At 40.7% G+C, this 21,769-nt stretch overlaps 1 protein-coding gene across 3 annotated transcripts in view; it reads right to left on the reverse strand.

Annotated features, from left to right (window-relative positions):
* ANO2 (anoctamin 2) overlaps positions 1-21,769 on the reverse strand; it is a 315,904-nt gene that overhangs the window by 211,814 nt on the left and 82,321 nt on the right. For all 3 annotated transcript variants that reach the window (XM_040345150.1, XM_040345151.1, XM_040345152.1), the window contains 3 exons: positions 12,086-12,184; positions 7,504-7,658; positions 2,664-2,718 (listed from right to left, as the gene is read on the reverse strand). In XM_040345150.1, the coding sequence (XP_040201084.1) occupies positions 2,664-2,718; positions 7,504-7,658; positions 12,086-12,184 (309 nt within the window). The remainder of the gene's footprint in view (positions 1-2,663; positions 2,719-7,503; positions 7,659-12,085; positions 12,185-21,769) is intronic.

Consider the following 21,769-nt stretch of genomic DNA (forward strand, 5'->3'; position numbering starts at 1 on the left):
CTGCAAAAAAAAAATCCCAGCAAGTTTCTTGCTGGTTTTTGCCGAGAAACTTGGTCGTGTGTACGAGGCCTGAGCTTGTTCTGGGTTACATTGATCTTCAATTTAAACAATTTTACACATTTTTGGAAATTAAAAACAGCATGTAGTACTTTACCCTAAAAGACACCATTTGAAACACACCAGGCCACATACACATAGTTAAATGGACTACAAAAAGCTAGTTTCATAGGGGCTCATAGCTGTGTTTAAATAATAAGCGAGATTCTCTTTTCCCGAGCAATGCAGAAAACAGTTGGAAGAGCTGTTGCCCTTTAGAATTTTATGTTAGGATCTTTACAGACAGAAAATTAGAGATAAAGCATACGAAGAAAGATATACATTGCTGAATCCCTTTGGATTTATTTTTTATTACTATTTTGATTTGTATTTAAAATAATCTGTCCATTTTAACAGTAAGTATTTGGCTTATCTTACTCATTTTAGGGAATGGTTAAGAACCAAAAGGGTTAGTTGTAGAAAAAAAAATCTGACCCCAATTTTCCTATATCTGTATTTGGGCAGTCATGCTTTAGAAGAGCCTGCTCTAACTTTAGCACTTAGCTGGTTGCTTTAAGAAACACAACCCCTCCCCTGTCCTTTCCCTCCAAACTCCCTTCTCCACACCTTAGGCCACTGGTGGTACAGACTTTAGAGTGTTAGGTGAACCACAAGCTAGTTTCTCTCCAGTTGTGAAAAGAAACAACCCTTGTACTGGATTGTTAGTCATTGTGGGGCTTCACGTAAAAAAAAATATATACATTGGTCAGCAGAGACAGACAAGGCAGATCAGAATGCAGGAATCTGTTTGCTGAATAGCTGGTAGAGTGGACTAATAAAGTTGTTCTTTTTTTTTGTAATACAAATAGATAAACAAAATGAACACACATTTTCCTATTCATTTGTTTCTATTTCTTAAAGTTTATCTAAAGTCAAAACTTGTTTCCTAATTTTAAATAGAGTTATTTGCTACATTTAGCCCATTGTGCTTTAATATGTTAAATTGTTTATATGACTATGACTTTTCATTGTGGTTTTAGGTTGGGTAGAGATAAAACACCTGTCAGTTTATTTTTTTGATGCCTGTGCTGTGTTGAGGAGACTGTCCCTCACTTCTTGTCCTGGAGACACAACAGGAAGTGACACAAGATTTCTCCAAAATGAGAGGAAATCCACTCTTAGACAGGTGTTCTCATTGGAAGATTTTCTTCTGTTCATATTCCAGTGATAACTGTAAAATTTTCACAGGAGGTCTAAAACGTCCCTATTTTACTCAAAACTGAAAGAAAGTTTTGGCTTTAGGTAGACATTAACCAGCTGTGGATCTTGGTCACTCACGATACACAAATCCCCAAAAATCTCTTCAAAGTACACTGAGCACATGTAGTACACCCCTTATTCTCCCTCTCCTTATGATCTTTTTGTTTATTTCTATTTTAACCATTAATATCTAAAAAAAAAAAAAAAATCAGTTTGTTATTTTTTTTAGTGTTGCATTAAAAAATAGTGCAAAATAATTATAATAAAAAAACATTATTTAATTAGTAAATAGCCTTGCAATGCTTTGTACCAGAGTCATAATTTTAGTATTATTGCAAACAGGACAAATTATAAAATAAAATTTAAACTTTTTATCCACAGTACAGTTATTTTTGAACACTGATCAAAACAGAATATATATATATATATATATATATATATATATATATATATATATATATATATATATATATATATATATATATATATATATATATTTAATGTTTAGGATTTTTGTCTGATTGCAAATAAAATAAAATAATTCTTGGAAGATGAGGAGGTTATTTACTAAAGGCAAATAGGCTGTTCACTTTGCAAGACATGTTACTCATTGTAAGCAAATTGCTTTTTCTTTTTTTTTTTGCTTGGTTATGATTGGATGATGGAAGTCAATAGAGGTTTACTCATTCACTATGCTCTGGGAAAATTCCCTTACAACGTCGAACTTTGGCTTTCAAAGGGAACCGTCTATTCGCCTTTAGTAAATAAACCCCAATATCGCCAAATATAAGCCTTGTTTGACCGGATAAAAATATTAATATATGTATTACTTTTATCTTAAGTGATGACAAAGTTATTGCTAAGTAAACAGGCACAACAGTAAATTAAATATTTGGTCCCCTCTATAGTGGTTGTACAGGGGTGAGAGCTGAGCTGGTTAATAACTATCCTGGGCCTCCAACTACTGTGACCACCCAGGAGAGGACAGCCCAACACAAGACGTTTTCGCATTACTCCTATGTATAAGCCCCAACATGCAGATGCCCCACCTGAAAAGGCAGAGGCACCTTTAGGACACATGCACGTAGTAAAGTTCCTGTTTAAACTAGAGTTCTTGTACACAACAAGCATATTCCAGAAATAGTAGAGGTGGCACCCTGACAGAGAGAAAACACACCGCTTGCAGCCATTATGCTAGTACGGGATTGTCAGTCATCAGGAGAACTAGCACCTGGTTGCATTGTTACGTTGCTACGCTACCCATAACAAATATCTAACAGGCTAGACGAACACAAAGGAATGTGAAGTGTCTGAACAAACAGCACGCTACATCAAACATAAGGAGTTCGTTCTTTAGACATACTCACTATTCGACTGCGTGTTGCATTGTCAAAAAATGTGTCTTTGTCTTTAATATCGTACCTAAACATTAAAAAAAGAACATTGTTAATAACTTCAATAAAAATGTTTTGTTAAAAAAAAGAACATTGTTAATACTTAGAGAAAACATTATACACAGCAATATAATAGTGTATTTGGTCAACATTTACATAACTGTAACGTCAACTCCTTCAGATTAAGTAAGTAGTTTTAGTGGATATCAAAATGGAATATATGATTTAATATTTTTACACTTTCACATGTGTGAGTGGGATCAGTTAATGTGTATGTAACGCTAAAATGTTTTTTTTTTTTCATTTTGGACTGAGTGTGGAAGGGTTAGGCCCCATACACACGAGAGAATTTATCCGCGGATACGGTCCAGCGGACCGTTTCCACGGATAAATCCTCTCAAAGATTTCCGCAGATTTCTATGCGATGGAGTGTACTCACCATCGCATTGAAATCCGCGCGGAAATCCTCTGGCGATGATGTGTCGCGCCGTCGCCGCGATTATGACGCGGCGACGGGCGCGACGCTGTCATATAAGGAATTCCACGCATGCGTCAAATCATTACGACGCGTGCGGGGAATCCCTTTGGACGGATGGATCCGGTGAGTCTGTACAGACGAGCGGATCCATCCGTTGGGATGGATTCCAGCAGATGGATTTGTTCTGCATGTCAGCGATTATCCATCTGCTGGAAATCCATCCCAGGGGAGATTTATCCGCGGATAAATATCCGCTGGCGTGTACACACCATAGGATCTATCCGCTGAAACCCATTTGATGGGATTTATCTGCGGATAGATTCTATGGTGTGTATGGGGCCTAAGAAGCAGGGATGAAGTTTAGGTCTGTACTGCAAAGTTTATAGATTTCACATTTTTGGCCAAAAGGTTTGCAGGTTTGACCCTTGAAATAAGGAACAACCTATAGTGTAGTGCAGGGATCCTCAAACTACAGCCCTCCAGCTGTTGCAGAACTACACATCTCATGAGCCATTGTAAAACTCTGAAATTCACAGACATGACTAGGCATGATGGGAATTGTAGTTCCTGAACAACTGGAGGGCCATAGTTTGAAGACCCAAAAGGAGTGTCTCAAAGCTGCCATTTGGTCAGTGTGTGTTGGACCTGTAAGGCAGAGTTGACAATAATGTGTAGGGATAAATATTGTTTTATTATTATTGTTTTTTCAGTTTTGGCATTGGTACGTGATCTTAGTGATAGTTCCTTGTTTCCCATGCCTTTTACTTGACAATACTTTTGCCTATTAGACCTACAAATAGCCAGAATTGAAGAACAAGATTTGCAACCCCTTTTCCGTCACCCCGTCCCAAAGACTTCAATGGGGTTTTGAGATAAATTTCTTGCACTTCTAGCAAGATTTGTAAAACGGTTCACGAACCAAACCCAGGCAGATTTACTCATCCCTAGTTAAAAGAACTTTTGTTGGGTTTTTATTACGGTCTGTGTTCCAAGAGGTGAGATTCACCCTCTTTCTTTGTCCTGGTGGAAAGTGATAGGGGGTATAACATTTTATAGTTTATTTTCCAGTGGAGTACACCAGTTCCAGTGACAGGTTCTCTTCTCGCTTTGGACAAATGTTCTCTCCCCGGTGGCATACAGATAGTAAAAAAATAAAAAAAAAATAATAGATTGAGGTTCTAACCTTTCCCTACTCAAGCCAAAAATAAAAACCTAAATGTTTTGGCCTAAGATACACTAATGCCCCGTACACACCATCACTTTATGTGATGAAAAAAACCGACATTTTCTGTGAAGTAAAAAATGACGTTTTTGAAACTTCAATTTTCAAAGACGAAGTTGCCTACACACCATCGTTTTTCTCACAATGTTCTAGCAAAGCGAGGTTACGTTCTCACCACTTTTTCCATTGAAGCTTGCTTCATAAGTAGCTTCTGGGCATGCGCGGGTGAAAAAACGTCGTTTTAAACGACGTTTTTACTACACACGGTCAATTTCTGTGAAGTAAAAAATGACGTTTTGAAAAACGACACATAAAATTGAAGCATGCTTCAATTTTTTTTGGTCGTTTTTTACAAGACATAAAATGACGTTTTCCCCCACACACGGTCAATTAAAGTGACGTTTTTAAAAACGTCGTTTTTTTTCATCACATAAAGTGATGGTGTGTACGGGGCATAAGATATAATGTATATCGTAATGGGCTCCCGATTTTTCAAAAAGTCCAGAACCTATGGTATAAAACTATAATTTAAAACAAAAACTACAATTAAAAATAATTAAACAAACAAAAAAAAAAGACCTGTTTCAAAGTCTGACTATATCATTTAATAAAATCTATCCAATATACACAAACAAAAAATACTAATAATATAGTTGTGTCTTTATTTGATCTTTAGATGTTTGGCAATAAAGATCTAAATAAAGACACAACTTTAGTAATAGTTTTATTCACGTTTTTATTTACATATTGGATATACCGTATTTATCGGCATATATCGCGCACTTTTTTCCCCTTAAAATAAGGGGAAAATCGTGGGTGCGCGATATACGCCAATAGCCGCTTCCCGCGCTCAGTTTGAAATCCTGCGCCGACATATACCGAGTGCAGTACACTCGGGTACATTCGGCTAGGCTCGGCTTCGCTCGTGCTCACGCATAAACGTCACAGAGCGTGAGCGCGAGCGAAGCCGAGCCTTGTCGAATGTACCCGAGTGTACTGCACTCGGTATATGTCGGCTGAGGCGTTCGAACTGAGCGCGGGAAGCGGGGACTCGACTTGAGGCGCGCGCTGGAGAAGCCGGGAGGACACCACCGAGGACGCAGACGGACGCCGGACCGGACGATGGACGCTGGGAAGACACCAAAACTGTAAGTAATAAAATCATATAACATTTTTTTTACAGGAATTTCGGGGGCAACTTTAGGGGTGCGCGGTATACGCGGAAGCGCGCTATACCGCGATAAATAAGGTAATATACATGGATGTTAATGTACATTTTATATGTAAAAAGCGATGCGTAAATTGACGGCGTCATATAAGTACCTAAATAATAATAATAATAAAATAATAATAATGGATACAGTCCTTTGTAGCTACTGAAACAGGTTCTTGTTTTTTTTAAGTACACTTTATTGTACGTAAGTGAAAAGTTTGGGTCAGCCGTCTGAGTTAATGAGGGCTCTATTATTTGTGCAGTGACATCAGTCTAACAATGTGATGCTTACAGGTGGACAAAGCATCTTACTTACCTGCACTAAAAAGTATTGTGTTGGGCAAGACTGTCTAGATCGCAAAACCTAAATGAGGGTATGTTGATGAGCACTGGGTCAAGATTTTGGTAAATATTTTGATCTGTTGATTTATTAGTAAAGAGGCTGTGCTCTAAGATCCGATAAGTTCGAGGGTCTTATACTGAAAGTTATAAAGACAGCCATAGATAATAAGGGACCAGCCAAGGTTCAATCTGTCTATGGGCAGGCTGGTTGTACCCAAGTTGACTCATTGATTGATTTGGGTACAACCAGCTTGGTGGATTTTTTACTTGTGATTACTGCCAGTGGTTATAGCTGCTAGCAGTAATCACTGTGCTCTGCTGGCTGGCAAAACACAATTCCCCCATCAACACTGACTGTGCACCAGATATATGGTTGCCACCCAAGTTCAATTGTTATTTGTTTTATTCAAATAAAAACTGAACTAGACTGTCAACCATGGCCCAGATTCTCAAAGGACTTACGACGGCGCAGCGCCATGTACACCGTCGTAAGTCCTAATCTGGCCCGTCGTATCTATGCGACTGATTCTTAGATCCATTAGATCCGAAAGGCGTAAGTCTCTTACGCCGTCGGATCTAAACTGCAAATTTTTTTTTGCCCGCTAGGTGGCGCTTCCGTCGATTTCCGCGTCGATTCTGCAAATTAGCTAGATACACAAATTCCTGAACGTACGCGCGGCCGACGCAGTAAAGTTACGACGTTTATGTTAGGCTTTTCCCAGCAAAAAGTTGCCCCTGCTATATGAGGCGCAGCCAATGTTAAGTATGGCCAACGTTCCCGCGTCGAAAATTTAAAAAGTTACGTTGTTTGCGTAAGTCGTCCGTGAATGGGGCTGGACGTCATTTACGTTGAGGTCGAAACCAATGACGTCCTTGCGACGTCATTTAGAGCAATGCACACTGGGAGATTTGATGGACGGCGCATGTGCAGTTCGTTCGGCGCGGGGACGCGCATCATTTAAATGATACACGCTCCCTACCCGCCGAATTTGAATTCCGCCGAGTGATTTACGCTACGCCGCCGCAACTTTACAGGCACGTGCTTTGAGAATAAAGCACGTGCCTGAAAAACTTGCGGCGGCGTAACGTAAATGAGATACGTTACGCCCGCACAATTTTGCGCCCATCTACGTGAATCTGGGCCCATATGTCTAGTGTTTTGACAAATTCATTAAATCAGAAGACTAGCAGAACAGAATTACATTCTGGAAATGGAAACTGTTCATATTTAAGAATTTCTATTGTGTATTTAGATGGAGTTCTGCTTAAAAAATTCTCTCGAAAGAGGTTAACTCTGCGATGCCTGATATTGTTTCTAAATGAAATAAACCTTATCCCAAATCAAAATGTATAAATTGTCCAAATATGGGAATTTTATGATCTCACTGTAGCCGTAGAGAGGTTTAGGACTGAAACACTGGTCTAAAGTATATTTTCTATGTGACTAAGGCAACTATTTCATCCTATTTCACATATTCTTCGAGTTAGCATAATCAAAACCATCCTGATGGTCCGTCTCCTCAGATTCCGTAGTAGGATAAGGCCTCTCGGTACTTACAGATGCATTTTGTCTCTGGAGAACGGATAAGACAAAGGTTTCATCTTCGCGTTTCCACCTAATTGTGGCACATTGGGCTGTAAAGGCTTTGTACATTTGTTCCATATAGCGTTTAATTTGACCATGATACCACTTCCTTGTTTCACTTCATACATCTGAAAATAAACAAATTTCATTGAAATCAGTAAGCCATTAGAAAGATGGTTTGCACAGCTTTTCCTTCAAGCGTATTTCCTGCCTAGTGACTACTTTGGATAAAGCGGAAAAAGCTTGGAACCTTGGTACGTGCTCTGTTATCAATTCAAGATTAGAGGGGAGATCAGAAACAGCAATTAAAATATTATTTTAGTAGAGTATGGGAGGGTTAGACTCCCAACATGCTTTTTATTGCTATGTCCCCATAGAAAGTCTCCCTCACTTATGGTTTGAGTGTCACCAGAGAAGAAGTGATGGAAAATCTCCCCAATGAGGCATAAACAATTGGACAATTGACAATTGAAGAATACTGGACATGACAATTTTTTTTAACCCTTCATGACTAGGCCATTTGTTTTGCAATATGGCACTGCGTTACTTTAACTGACACTGTACCCCAAACAAAATTATGACAGTCTATCCCCACAAATAGAGCTTTCTTTTGGTGGTATTTGATCACCACTGTGTTTTTAGTTTTTGCGCTATAAATGAAAAAAAAAATTGAAAAAAAAAATGTTTTTACTGTCTGCCATAAAAGATATACAGTCATGGCCGAAATTGTTGGCACCCCAGAAATGTTTACAGAAAATCAAGTATTTCTCACAGAAAAGTATTGCAGTAACACGTGTTTTGTTATACACATGTTTATTCCCTTTGTGTGTATTGGAACAAAACAAAAAAACGAGGAAAAAAGCAAATTGGACATAATGCCATACAAAACTCCAAAAATGGGCTGGTCAAAATTCTTGGCACCCTTTCAAAATTGTGGATAAATAAGATTGTTTCAACCTGGGGCAAGTAACAGGTATGGGCAATATAAAAATCACACCTGAAAGCAGAAAAAAGGAGAGAAGTTCACTTAGTCTTTGCGTTGTGTGTCTGTGTGTGCCACACTAAGCATGGACAACAGAAAGAGGAGAAGAGAACTGTCTGACGACTTGAGAACCAAAATTGTGGAAAAATATCAACAATCTCAAGGTTACAAGTCCATCTCCAGAGATCTAGATTTGCCTTTGTCCACAGTGTGCAACATTATCAAGAAGTTTGCAACCCATGGCACTGTAGCTAATCTCTCTGGGCGTGGACGGAAGAGAAAAATTGAAGAAAGGTTGCAATGCAGGATAGTCCGGATGGTGGATAAGCAGCCACAAACAACTTCCAAAGAAATTCAAGCTGTCCTGCAGGCTCAGGGAGCATCAGTGTCAGCGCCAACTATCCGTCGACATTTAAAGCAAATGAAACGCTATGGCAGGAGACCCAGGAGGACCCCACTGCTGACACAGAGACATAAAAAAGCAAGACTACAGTTTGCCAAAATGTACTTGAGTAAGCCAAAATCCTTCTTACGTCTTATGGACAGATGAGACCAAGATAGAGCTTTTTAGTAAAGCACATCATTCTACTGTTTACCAAAAACAGAATGAGGCCTACAAAGAAAATAACACAGTACCTACAGGGAAATATGGTGGAGGTTCAATGATGTTTTGGGGTTGTTTGTGCTGCCCCTGGCACTGGGTGCCTAGAATGTGTGCAAGGGATCATGAAATCTGTGGATTACCAAAGGATTTTCGGTCACACTGTAGAGCCCAGTGTCAGAAAGCTGGGTTTGCGTCCAAAATCTTGGGTCTTCCAGCAGGACAATGACCCCAAACATTCATCAAAAAGCACCTAGAAATGGATGGCAACAATTCGCTGGAGAGTTCTAAACTGGCCAGCAATGAGTCCAGATCTAAATCCCATTGAACACCTGTGGAGAGATCTTAAAATTGCTGTCTCTTCCAATAAGAGAGACCTGGAGCAGTTTGCAAAGGATTTTAGGTATAAGAAGCTTATTGATGGTTATAGAAAGCGACTGATTTCAGTTATTTTTTCCAAAGGGTGTATGAAAATAAAACAAAACGGGTGCCTCTAAGTGCAGCATTAAAAAGAATTTAATAGCCCAAAGGCTTAAAAACACTTACTAGACATCAGATGAAAGAAGGCTCATCATGGTAATGTATAGAAATGGTGGTCCAGCATCAGGGTGGTCCCAGTGGTGGAGGTCCCAGAAGCGGTCCGATCTGCAACAGGGAGTCACAACCTGGCCAGCAGAGGGAAGCCCCAGCAGTATTGATCCCTTGGTGTTTCTACTGCTGCAACTTCCCACTGCTGTCCAGGTTGAGACTCCCTGTTGCAGATCGGACCACTTCTGGGACCACCACCACTGGGACCACCCTGATGCTGGACCACCATTTCTATGCATTACCATGATGAGCCCTCTTTCATCTGATGTCTAGTAAGTGTTTTTAACCCTTTGGGCTATTAAAGTCTTTTTAATGCTGCACTTAGAGGCGCCTCTTATTGTTTTATTTTCATACTCTCATCAAGGATCTGGTAGGTATTTTTAGGGGGAACCACATACCATTATATATATATTTTTAATGTTGGCCCCCCCCTTAACATCTATACCAGACCCTCCTCTAAGATAAGCCATTTGTTTATAAAGAGAATGGAGCAATTGGGAATTGCTATTTACCAGGTATTTAAACTGCATATTTTTTCTTCATAAATGTCAGTTTTGCTGCAGTAGGTTGTATACATTGTACAGATGTGACCAATCATTTCACAAATAAAACAACGTCCATTTATGTAATTGCATTTTATGGAATTGTAATTGCAATTATGTTTGTCTGGAGGTCAGCTTTAAATCAAAGCGGTATCAATCACAAAAGCAAACATTTATTTTATCACAGCTTATCAATTCTTAGATGTGATTGCTGCATTTGTTTCTGTTGTTTTCAAAAGAACAAGCTGTCCTACAGTTGTAGCAGTTACAGACAAACCATTTAACACTGACAAGGGTGCTTACAGTGATCAGATGTTATTTATTTATGTAAAATCTTTATCCCAAGATTTTAATTTTGTTGCTGTAACTGCTTAAAAAGTGTTAGCTCGAGTTCAGCTTTTATTTATTAGTGTATTTAAATCTGCCAATGCATCTAACGCTCCCCTCTCCTCAGACTGGCAATGATGCTGTCCAAAGCACTCCTTGCGCTCATTAAAAAAAAAGCCTAGAAAAAGAAAACAAATGCAGCCACCAATGATTGGTAAGCTGCAATATATACAATTTTTGTTTTTGGCTTTAAGGACTCGTACAGAAGAGAGGATATCCGCTGGAAACGGTCCGCCGGACCGTTTCCAGCGGATGAATCCTCTGGCGGATTTGGATCTGATGGCTGTACACACCATCAGATCGAAATCCCAGCGGAATACATCCGCGGTGACGTGGCTGCGCCGTCGCCGCGACGATGACACAGCAACGTGCGCGACCCTGGAAGGTAAATACTTCCACGCATGCGTCGAATCATTACGACGCATGCGAGGGATGGGAGCGGACGGACTGATCCGGTGAGTCTGTACAGACGACCGGATCAGTCCGCTGGACTGGATTCCAGCGGATAGATTTCTTAGCATGCTAAGAAATTTTTATCTGCTGGGAATCCGTCGGCTGGATTTTTATCCGCTGGGAGATGTCCGCAAGGCCGTACACATGACCGGATCTATCTGCTGGAACTGATCTGCGGATTAATCCCAGCGGATAGATCCGGTCGTGTGTACGGGGCCTAATAGTGCTTTAACCACTTGCGGACCGCCGCACACACATATACGTCGACATTTCCCTGTTCTGCCTAGTAACATGTCACTGATCTACTGTTTGCCGTGATCCGGAACAGTGATCAGTGACATGTCACTGTTAGCTCCTCCCCCTAACAGTTAGAATCACTCCCTAAGACACACTAAGCGCCACCTAGTTGTTAACCCTTTCACTGTCAGTGTCATTTTTACAGTAATCAGTGCATTTTTATAGCACTGATCGCTGTAAAAATGATAATGGTCCCAAAAATGTGTCAAAAGTGTCCGATGTGTCTGCCATAAAGTCGCAGTCATGATAAAAATCGCAGATCGCCGCCATTACTAGTAAAAAAAAATTATAATAAAAATGCCATAAAACTATCCCATATTTTGTAAACGCTATAACTTTTGCACAAACCAATCAATATACTCTTATTGCAATATTTTTACCAAAAATATGCTTTTTAAAAAAAAAAAATTGGGGATATTTATTATAGCAAAAAGTACAAAATATCGCTTTTTTTCAAAATTGTCTCTGTTTTCTTGTTTATAGCGCAAAAAATTTAAACCGCAGAGGTGATCAAATACCACCAAAAGAAAGCTCTATTTGTGAAAAAAAAGGACGTCGATTTTGTTTGGGAGCCACGTTGCATGACTGCGCAATTGTCGTTTAAAGCGACGCAGTGCCGAATTGCAAAAAGTGGCCTGGTCTTTGGCCAGCCAAATGGTCCGAGGGTTAAGTGGTTAATATTTATATTACTTTTTCTATACATACCTTCTTTGTGGGCACCTTAATTTTAAGGAATTCTGCTTCACGACTTAACACATGCCATGGTGCGTGAATCCTTACAAAGTTGAGACCCTGAGTCCTGTTCTAAAACAGAAGAAACAGACCTGTAATTACTAATTAGACCTTAATTACAAGCAAATAATAGTAATAACATTTTTATTGATAGTTTTAAAACCCAGAAATAGCCTAAGAACGGAACTCCAGTTGTGCAGAGAAAAATGCCATTATACCTGTAGGCAGGGGCGGACTGACCATTGAGTCACTCGGGCACTGCCCGAGGGCCCCATGCCACTAGGGGGCCCCATCCGGGTTGCCAGGCTCAGTAAAACCAGGGACAGCATGTAAAAATCTGTGTTTTTTTTAGATCTGTCCCTGATATGTCCGAAAATGACATGCTTTTAATGTGAATATCCCAAGATTTTAGCTGCCCGCCTCTGCACTACCTCCTGGCGTGGTGGCCATCTGTAAGCCAGAGGGGCCCCATACTCTTCTATTGCCCGGGGGCCCCATGAGTTGTCAGTCCGCCCCTGCCTGTAGGTGAACAACATATTGCAGGGATTTTAGGAAACAATATTGTAGAGCCTTAGCTGCTCCTGTTCTAGAATTACAGTATGTAGATATTACAAGTGCTTTCTAACTGAGGAAGTTAGTCTGCCTTTGCATAATTAGACACTATTAGATGCAAATCAGGCTGCCTTTTGCAACGTCTATACATCACTTTATTGTTTGTTTTTTGTGGGTATTTTTACCATCTTTGCTCCTGAAATCTTGCCAGCCAACTAAGACTTGCACAGGTCTGAAACAGAATTAACACTGGAGGAGAGACAGATTTTCGTTAAAATGATACCTACCACAGTGTACCCACACAGGGATGTACCCTGAATCTCCACGCAGGCAATCTCATTCATGTAATTTGGGACCCAGTGGCTGTATGGACACAGTCGCTGCTCCCAATATACCATCTGGGAGCAGCGGCTGTGTCTGTACAGCCACTGGGTTCCAATTGACATGAATTGGACCGCCTGCAAAAAGATGTAGGGAACACCTGTGGATTCCTATGTGAGTAAACACAGCCCTTGCATGACGCCTGTGTGAACAAAGCCTTACGGCAGAACTTTACTCATAGCAACTTCACAATAAATAATGTTTTTTTTTAATAATTGGTCTACCAAAATTGGTGTGTGCTGTAAATTGCCCTGTTTCTTCTTGCCATTTTGCTGAAGCCCAGAGCTCATGAGCAGCAGTAAATCTTTAGGCTGGCAATAGATTGGCTCTGATTTTTTGCACAGTGCCAAAAAATAGAGTGCAACTTAGCAAGTGCAGAGCAGGGTAAGAAAGTATATTACTGGATTTTAATCAGCATTATTTTTAATACTTCACATAGCATACCTGCAAAATGGGTCAGCCATAATTGATACATCTGGACCTAATTTTCTGACTAAAGTTCCACTTTAAGAAGTTGTTGGGGTCAGGTTTTTTTTATTTACGGTGCTATCTTAGAGCAGTTAAGGTAGAAGTTTCTGAATCAAGCAGAAACATTCTAATACATTTGCTTCAGAATCTGTCTTAGGGCTTGTGCACAAGGTGGCTAGGGGGCAGTAAAAGGCTGATGAGCCATGGTTTTATTGCACGCCAACAACCCACCCAAACACAAAAATGCAGCCACTCAAGGCTGTACACATACCACGTGCCATGATGCAAAACATTTAATGCCATGTCACACTTGGTGAGCAGTACCCCCACCAAACACAATCCACTCAAATTACTCCATGCCCCAACCAACCTGCAAATGTGTGCAATGCAAATGGTGGCGGCATGGTGAGAGAGTATAGTTAGGGTTACCTCCTCACCACCTGTTAAACATTCCATAAAAAATCAAATAAAAGCCAGCTCCTGATTGGTTGCTATAGTTTAGGCCAAAGTTGCACTCTGAAGTCTAATAACTCTCACAGAGATCTTTCTAAAAGCTCTGTGAAATGTTTCCTGGTCTAGAGGGAGAAGAAAGAAGTCTCATCTTGAAAAGTGAGAGATAATAAATTGATTTGCTGATTGTGACTTGGTATGTTATTCCTTGGCACCATGCCCTAAATGCCATAGGGAAATGATGATGAGGGAGTTGACTACGCAAGTAGCCTGGCAGCATGTAAATGTAAATAGAAGAATGTACAACCTAAGAAACAACAATGTGCAGGTGAAACATAGTCACAATGAGGTAGCACAATGCTCTAAAACTCTTGAAATTAAATTTACAGAGGTCCAGTCAGTAAAAGTTTAATTTGACAGAGGTCCAAATCATATGTTTGCACTATAACACATCACAGCCCCCTTCACATCACAGCCCCCCATACATCCATGTCTTTAATATACCCTTCACATCATAGCCCCCTCTTAACATAAGTATCCTTAGCCCCCCTTTCACATCACAACCCCCTTAACATCACAAAATAAAGAAGGTGCCGCGCTTAGGAACAGTCTGGAAATGGTAGAGGTAGGGTGTGGTGTGTTGAATAACAGATAAATGTGTAGAGACTGCTGCCCCCCCAGAAAGTGATCCCCTAGAGGACACAAAGAAATAAAGAAATGGTGTGGGGGTCGTGGCGCTGTCTCAGTTGGGGCTAATGATATCAAAGAATGATAAGAAGAACTAGTGTGTGAACCAACGGCTGGGGTCCAACCAACACTAGTGCCCAAAGGATTCCTGGTGTGAATAAATGATGCAATTTAACTTTCAGACACGAAGTAAGCTGTGTATAATAAATATGACAAAATTATAAGTGTGAGGTATATGTGACAGTCAGTTCCACAAGTACCCAATGGAGGCACTAAATACCATCACAAAATGCCCAGTGTATGTGACAAAAATGTATCAAACCAAAATGTGCACTGAGTAAAACCAATACAAAAAATATAAAAAATGAAAATAATCACTAATACAATTAATATATGGTGACAGATAGCCGCCTACCAGCGTAAGCTGGGTCAGGGTCGGCTGTGCACAGGTGAACAACTCAAAACGCACGCCCACACGCACTTCCGGGTTAACCAGCTGTTTGTATGTGGAACGCACGCCGTTCCTAGGCTGGCGCTGACATTTTTTGGAGAACTCGAGTGCTGTGCTGGGAAGCTATTGCTAGTGTTAGCTAGCTGCATACTTGCTTTTTCTTTGCTTTCTTTGTTTTTAAAGTATTTTATTGGGGACTTTGTTCCAATTGTATTATTTATTTTTGTATCAACTTGTTTAACCTGTGCATGCCATGAGTGGCAGTGCGAATAAAACACCACCTATTTTTTGAACCTACTACTCTATATGAGCTCATTTTTTTCCCCTGGAGGAACTCGGAAGGTCTGGGAGACCTGAATCACCGGGATTGGGATTTCCATCCAGAGGACTCAGGAACTTCCACCCAGAGGACCTAGGAAGGAGAAAGCCCTGGCGTTGGAGATTATATACATATATGCACTTTACCCCTGCAGGGGTGAGTGCCTCTGGTGAGTGGGGACCCAGGAGGGGGAGCACCGGATTCACTGCGTGAATGTTCACCAACTGCCTACTGTGACCACTTCACCTAGATTGGAATCACCTGTTCACGAACACTACCGTTCACCATATAATTTTTGATATATTTTAGATTTTTTCTGCATCTGATCAACTTATGTGGATTAATGAACTATTTCTCTTTGAATTTAATACTTTTGGACTAATTGATATCTCACAACTTTTGAGTTGTTCACCTGTGCACAGCCGACCCTGACCCAGCTTACGCTGGTAGGCGGCTATCTGTCACCATATATTAATTGTATTAGTGATTATTTTCATTTTTTATATTTTTTGTATTGGTTTTACTCAGTGCACATTTTGGTTTGATACATTTTTGTCACATACACTGGGCATTTTGTGATGGTATTTAGTGCCTCCATTGGGTACTTGTGGAACTGACTGTCACATATACCTCACACTTATAATTTTGTCATATTTATTATACACAGCTTACTTCGTGTCTGAAAGTTAAATTGCATCATTTATTCACACCAGGAATCCTTTGGGCACTAGTGTTGGTTGGACCCCAGCCGATGGTTCACACACTAGTTCTTCTTATCATTCTTTGATATCATTAGCCCCAACTGAGACAGCGCCACGACCCCTACACCATTTCTTTACCCCTTAACATCACAGTTCCCCTCTTTACATCAATGTCCATAGACCCCCTTTACATCACATTCCCCCTTTAAAGCAGTCCCACAATGTCCTCAGAGCTGCCCAATTTATTGTGTTGTCAAGCAGGTGATTACCCACTTGTTAATTTGAAAAAACTTTGTCCCAAACTGCAGCACTTTCCACCTGCTATGAGGATGACAGTGGCGGCCGGGAGACTTGGAAGAGCTCACACAGCTGATAAGTGGCGGCCGGGGTTCCAACAGGACTGTCACTCGTCCTGTTGGAACCCCGGGTCTGGACCACGGTCCACCATTTAGTAATCCCTGCTCTAAAATATTATAGAGTGGGAAGAACCAACAGACACTTGGGGGGTCTATTTCTAAAAATAATGCTGTGCAACTGTGTCGCAAATGATACAGTTATGCGTATTTTTAATATGTGCAAGATGTTATTTTCTGATATTTAGGTTGTCTTTCACAGGGCCACTGTAACATTAGTTGGTGAATCCTTTATATTTCATTGTCAAATCAAATGTAATTATAATATGTCAACTATGCATGTTACTGTATATATTTCTCTGTCAACTATCAGCAGTGCTTAATGCAACATATTCTAAGATCATTTGATGAGTAAAACAATTTGCTAATAACATTCTATCAGTGAACCCTTTCTTTTCCCCAGTGCTCTCTTAAAGGGGTTGTAAACCCTTGTGTTTTTTCATCTTAATGCATCCTATGCATTACGGTGAAAAAATACATTGCTGTGCCTGGCCCCCCAGTCCCACATCGCTCTCCCCATAGCTTTTCGGCGCTTCATTGGATAGATTGATAGCAGCGCAGCCATTGGCTCCTGCTGATGTCAATCAAATCCAATGATGCCGCTGCTGGGGGGGCGGGGTCGAGTCATACACTCAGCGGCTATGGACACAGAGTGTATGACATGGGAACGCACCTGCAAGGTAACCCGCTTGGGAGAGAGCTTCCAGAGGGGTCATCTATTGCGGGGAGGAGCCACGAGAGCCGCCGTGGGACCCCAGAAGAGGACAATCGGGGCCACTCTGTGCAAAATGAACTGCACAGTGGAGGTAAGTATGACATGTTTGTTATTTAAAAAAAAAGAAAAACTGAACCCATAGTAACACTTTAACACTACTCTTTTCCTTTTTTTTCCACACCCCTTCTAACCCCCTCTTATTTTATTACTCTTTCAACACCTTGTGTCCTCCAATTGTTACATGCAGGGGCTTTATTAGGGGTGGGCTGAGGAGGCTGGAGCCCCGAATGGACAGCCGAAAAGCCCCGAGTCTCGGGCATGCCGAACTCAATTAGTAACCCCGAGCGCCGCCGAGCAGAGACCATTCTTTTTCCGAGTATGCCCGAAGACACAGCAGGTTCCGCCTTCTGGAACCTGCAGCGCCTATGATGGACGTCCCACTGGTCCAATCCGGGACCGCGGGACATGTGACGTCCATCATAGGCGCTGCAAGCTCAGAAGGCGGGAATAACAATGCCGCCGGTGCCCGGCGCGCCATGTGGCTCGGTTCAGCGGCTCTCCTCCTCGGCTGCATCTGTACATCAGGGTGACCTCAGGCACATTGGCACCCCACATCCCAACTCCCTGCTCCATTCAGCGGCTCTACTTTCCTCCTCGGTTCCTGAGTCCTGAGCCTCCTCGAGTCCTCTGAGTCCACAGCTGAGGTAGGTCAGGTCAGTGATTGTGTATGTAGGTCAGTGATTGTGTATGCAGGTCAGGTCAGGTCAGTGTGGTCAGGTCAGCGTAGTCAGGTCAGGTCAGTGTAGTCAGGTCAGGTCAGTGTAGTCAGGTCAGGTCAGTGTGGTCAGGTCAGGTCAGTGTAGTCAGGTCAGTGTATGCAGGTCAGGTCAGTGTATGCAGGACAGGTCAGGTCAGTGTATGCAGGACAGGTCAGGTCAGTGTAGTCAGGTCAGTGTATGCAGGTCAGGTCATGTCAGTGTTAGTGTATGCAGGTTATGTCAGTGTGTTTGTGTGTGTACTAACACACACACTCACGTAGGTCAGGGTATGTATATCAGGTAGGTCACCCTGTGCCACTCCACCGACCGCGCCTGCACCCCCCTCCCCCCGGTGCTTGGCTTCCTGGTCTTTTTGGCACCTAGCAACGCCCCTGGTTACATGACTAATGTTGACACGTAATTCAGCTTCCCACAATCTACCACTGATTATGCTCCTATTTACTTATGTTGGTCTCAAATGTAACTTTGTTTACCTTTGATATTGGTAATTGTCAAAATAGTCTACAACCGCCAGTTCTACAGTATGGTTCCTGGTTATTCTAACTTACTTTCATGCACTATTGGCACCTCAGCTTGTTAAACAAACCCTTGGTAGTTGTGTTTATACTTTGACTTTTGTAACTTGTTTGAAACCCAATAAAGACATTGAACAAGAACATTCTATCAGAAGAGAGAATACCCATTACTGTATAACATTTGATCAGAAGAGAAAATACCCTAAGAACATTCAATCCAAAAAGAAAAAGTACCCAAAGAACATTTGATCAGAAGAGAAAATACTCTAATGCCTAGTACGGGATTCCCGGCAGGAAAAAGTCCACCGGGAATCCCGAGGGGAGAACCGAGAACCTGCTTGATAACTTTCCCCCTGTACACATGAAAGGTTTTCCGGCAGAAAAACTGCGGTGAGAGCTTTGGCCGGGAATCCCAGCCATGTGTATGCTCCATCGCAGTTTTTCCCATAGAAAAACTGCCAGGAAAAAGACTGGAGGGAAAAAAGAGAATATGTTTTTTTCCTGTCGGGAAAACTGTGATGGAGCATACACACGGCCGGGATTCCTGGCCAAAAGCTATCATGGCAGTTTTCCTACCGGTGAAAACCGGTCGTGTGTACGAGGCATAAGAGCATTTGATCAGAATAGAAAATACCCTAAGAACATTTAATCAGAAGGAGAAAACGTAGTTATTTACTAAATATTATAACAGAAACAAAGAAAATCTGTGTGTTTTTTTCGGTCTTTTTTTATTTTTAGTGCAAAAAATAAACAAGCCAGTGGTGATCAAGTACCACCAAAATAAAAAATGATATGGGTACAGTGTCGCATTTCTGCGCAATTGTCATTCAAAGTGCAACAGCACTGAAAGATCAAAATTTGCCTGGGCAAACAGTGGGTATAATTGCCCAGTATTTTGAAGTGGTTAATATACTTTATTGGAAAGCATCTAGGTTTTATCTCTTTTTAAAAGGTGAAATGTTACGTTAATACCCAAGGTAGATAGGACTATAAAACAAGGTCTGCAGCTAACATTTTTTAAATGGCATTTTCTCTTTTCTACCACATATGAATCTTCAAATTGTACACTTTCTGACCAAATCCATAATATTTATATTGGGAGAGTATGCTGGTATGTGCAGATTTAAGGAATAAAATGAAGCATAAAAAGGGTCATATATTTTTATTATATTCTATGCGTTCCAAGGCACCATTCTGCTTCCAGAACAATTATGGTTTATTTTCGGTCTAAAAAAATTCACTCTGTCGATAAAACGAAGTGTTTTGGATAACATTTTACTGCTAAAGTGTCACAGAAAAACTGTTATTAATGAGCCAAGTGTTCAGATTTCATCTTCCTTTTTATTTACTATTTCTTTGGTAGAAAGTTCACAGTTCTATTGTTACTTCCTGTATCTGTATAGCTCTTTTTCATATTTTACACCTGTAACATTCCTCAATTTTACAATGATGAAGCGCCTTCTCTTTCCACTGTTTCCAGTGCTTTCTAGACATGTGCACACTGAAATATTTTGTTTCGGAATTTCGGTTTTAATTAATTTAGTTACTCCCAAAATGTGTTTTTATTTATTTTGTTTCGTTAAAATATGCATTCGTATGAAAATTTGTTGTCCTTTTGGTATCCATCCCACCGGAGGGACTGAGAACGTATCGCCAACTTGGGGGACTTTGCCGCAGTAATCCAGGTCCTTTGAGACCATCAAGCGCATAAGACTTGCTGTTGTAAAACAGTTGAGTCCACACCTTATGGTAAGAGTACCTTATTTTGTCCATACTTAATGTCTTTGTGATCCATCAGGCAATTAGACAGTTATTCTCTAGTGCTGCCACACAGAATAACAACATTTGTGATCACTGCACATGGACTTTATTTATTCATTAGATGCACATATTGATTGAGTGCTCATTTGATAGACTCATTATCACATTTTTTCGCAGCGTGTGGCCATTGCACATGGACTTTCACATCACATCACTGAGTTGTGATTTGATTGCATTTAAATTATTCATCTTATGTCATTATAAGTATTTATGTTTGATACACTTTAGAGCTGCACTATTTATCCCCTTTTCCAGAATAGATTATTATTTTGGCCAATGAAATGAATATCCACTCAAGAACTTTATGCTCCTAAACGTGTCTAAGCATATTATGCGCTTTTACAAGTCTAATTGTTTTTTCTGCCAAAACACCACTGCCAAGAGGAAAGGCATCTAGAAGAGATAAAAAAAATAGACAGTGTGCATGAGGGCTAAATAGTTTGATTGGGCCAAGCTCCCCATTCTGATGCTAGGTTTGAATTTCAGCAAGTTGTCTTCACCACTTCACCATGCTGCCATGTGGCCGGCTAATTAGCAATTTGGTTTACCAAGCAATTGAACAGGTGTACCTAATAAAGAAGTCGGTGGGTGTATATGTTAAGCACTGTGTAAATTGGCATCACTATACACTATATACCGGTAAGTACCTGTATTAAATAAAGTCACACACATGTTCACCCTTACCATATACAATAAAGAATATTTCTTTAACATTTGCCAAGGATCAGCAGCCATTTGAGTAAACCTACTACTTAAAGGTTAAGTTCAGCTTTTTGTTTTCTAAATTCCAGCTACCCTATGAGTATACCCTTAATGTACCTCTGTTGCAGAAAAGAAAAAGCTGTTTCCATATTCTAGGGCAGACATAACTTCAGCCCCTGCTTTCTTTTATAGAAAATCCTTCATGACTTCCTGCTATCTATTATTTGGGACATGCAAACTGTTAGAAGACTAAAGTACTTCAGTAGCAAAACTCATTAACAGTGATGGGCACGACACCCCTGGGTTCTGTTCTACACCAGGACTCCAGAACAGGGAAAAAGTTCTGACCAGAACCCTGTTAAAGTCTATAGGACCAGAATGCGAAAAATCAAAAGTCCCAATTTAAAAGGCTTGGTTATTGGCCATAAAAAGGGTATGGGGGCCCAGGTACTGCCCTGGGGGACATGTATCAATCAAAAAAAAATGAGCAGTGATTTTAATGATGCTTAAAGTGAAACAAAAAATGAAAAATTCCTTTAAATGTAATGCCTAGGGGGCCCCCTTAGTCTGCATTTAAAGTGGAACATCTGTACCATGTATAGAACCTGCTGCAGCAAAACTGACATATCTAAAGAAAAAAATGTCATTGCAATTGATACTCACTGCAAGCTTTCTTTGTTTTGTAAACAATGGCTTGGAGAGC

The sequence above is a fragment of the Rana temporaria genome, chromosome 3, assembly GCF_905171775.1.
Source record: "Rana temporaria chromosome 3, aRanTem1.1, whole genome shotgun sequence".
In the NCBI taxonomy this organism is placed as follows: domain Eukaryota; kingdom Metazoa; phylum Chordata; class Amphibia; order Anura; family Ranidae; genus Rana; species Rana temporaria.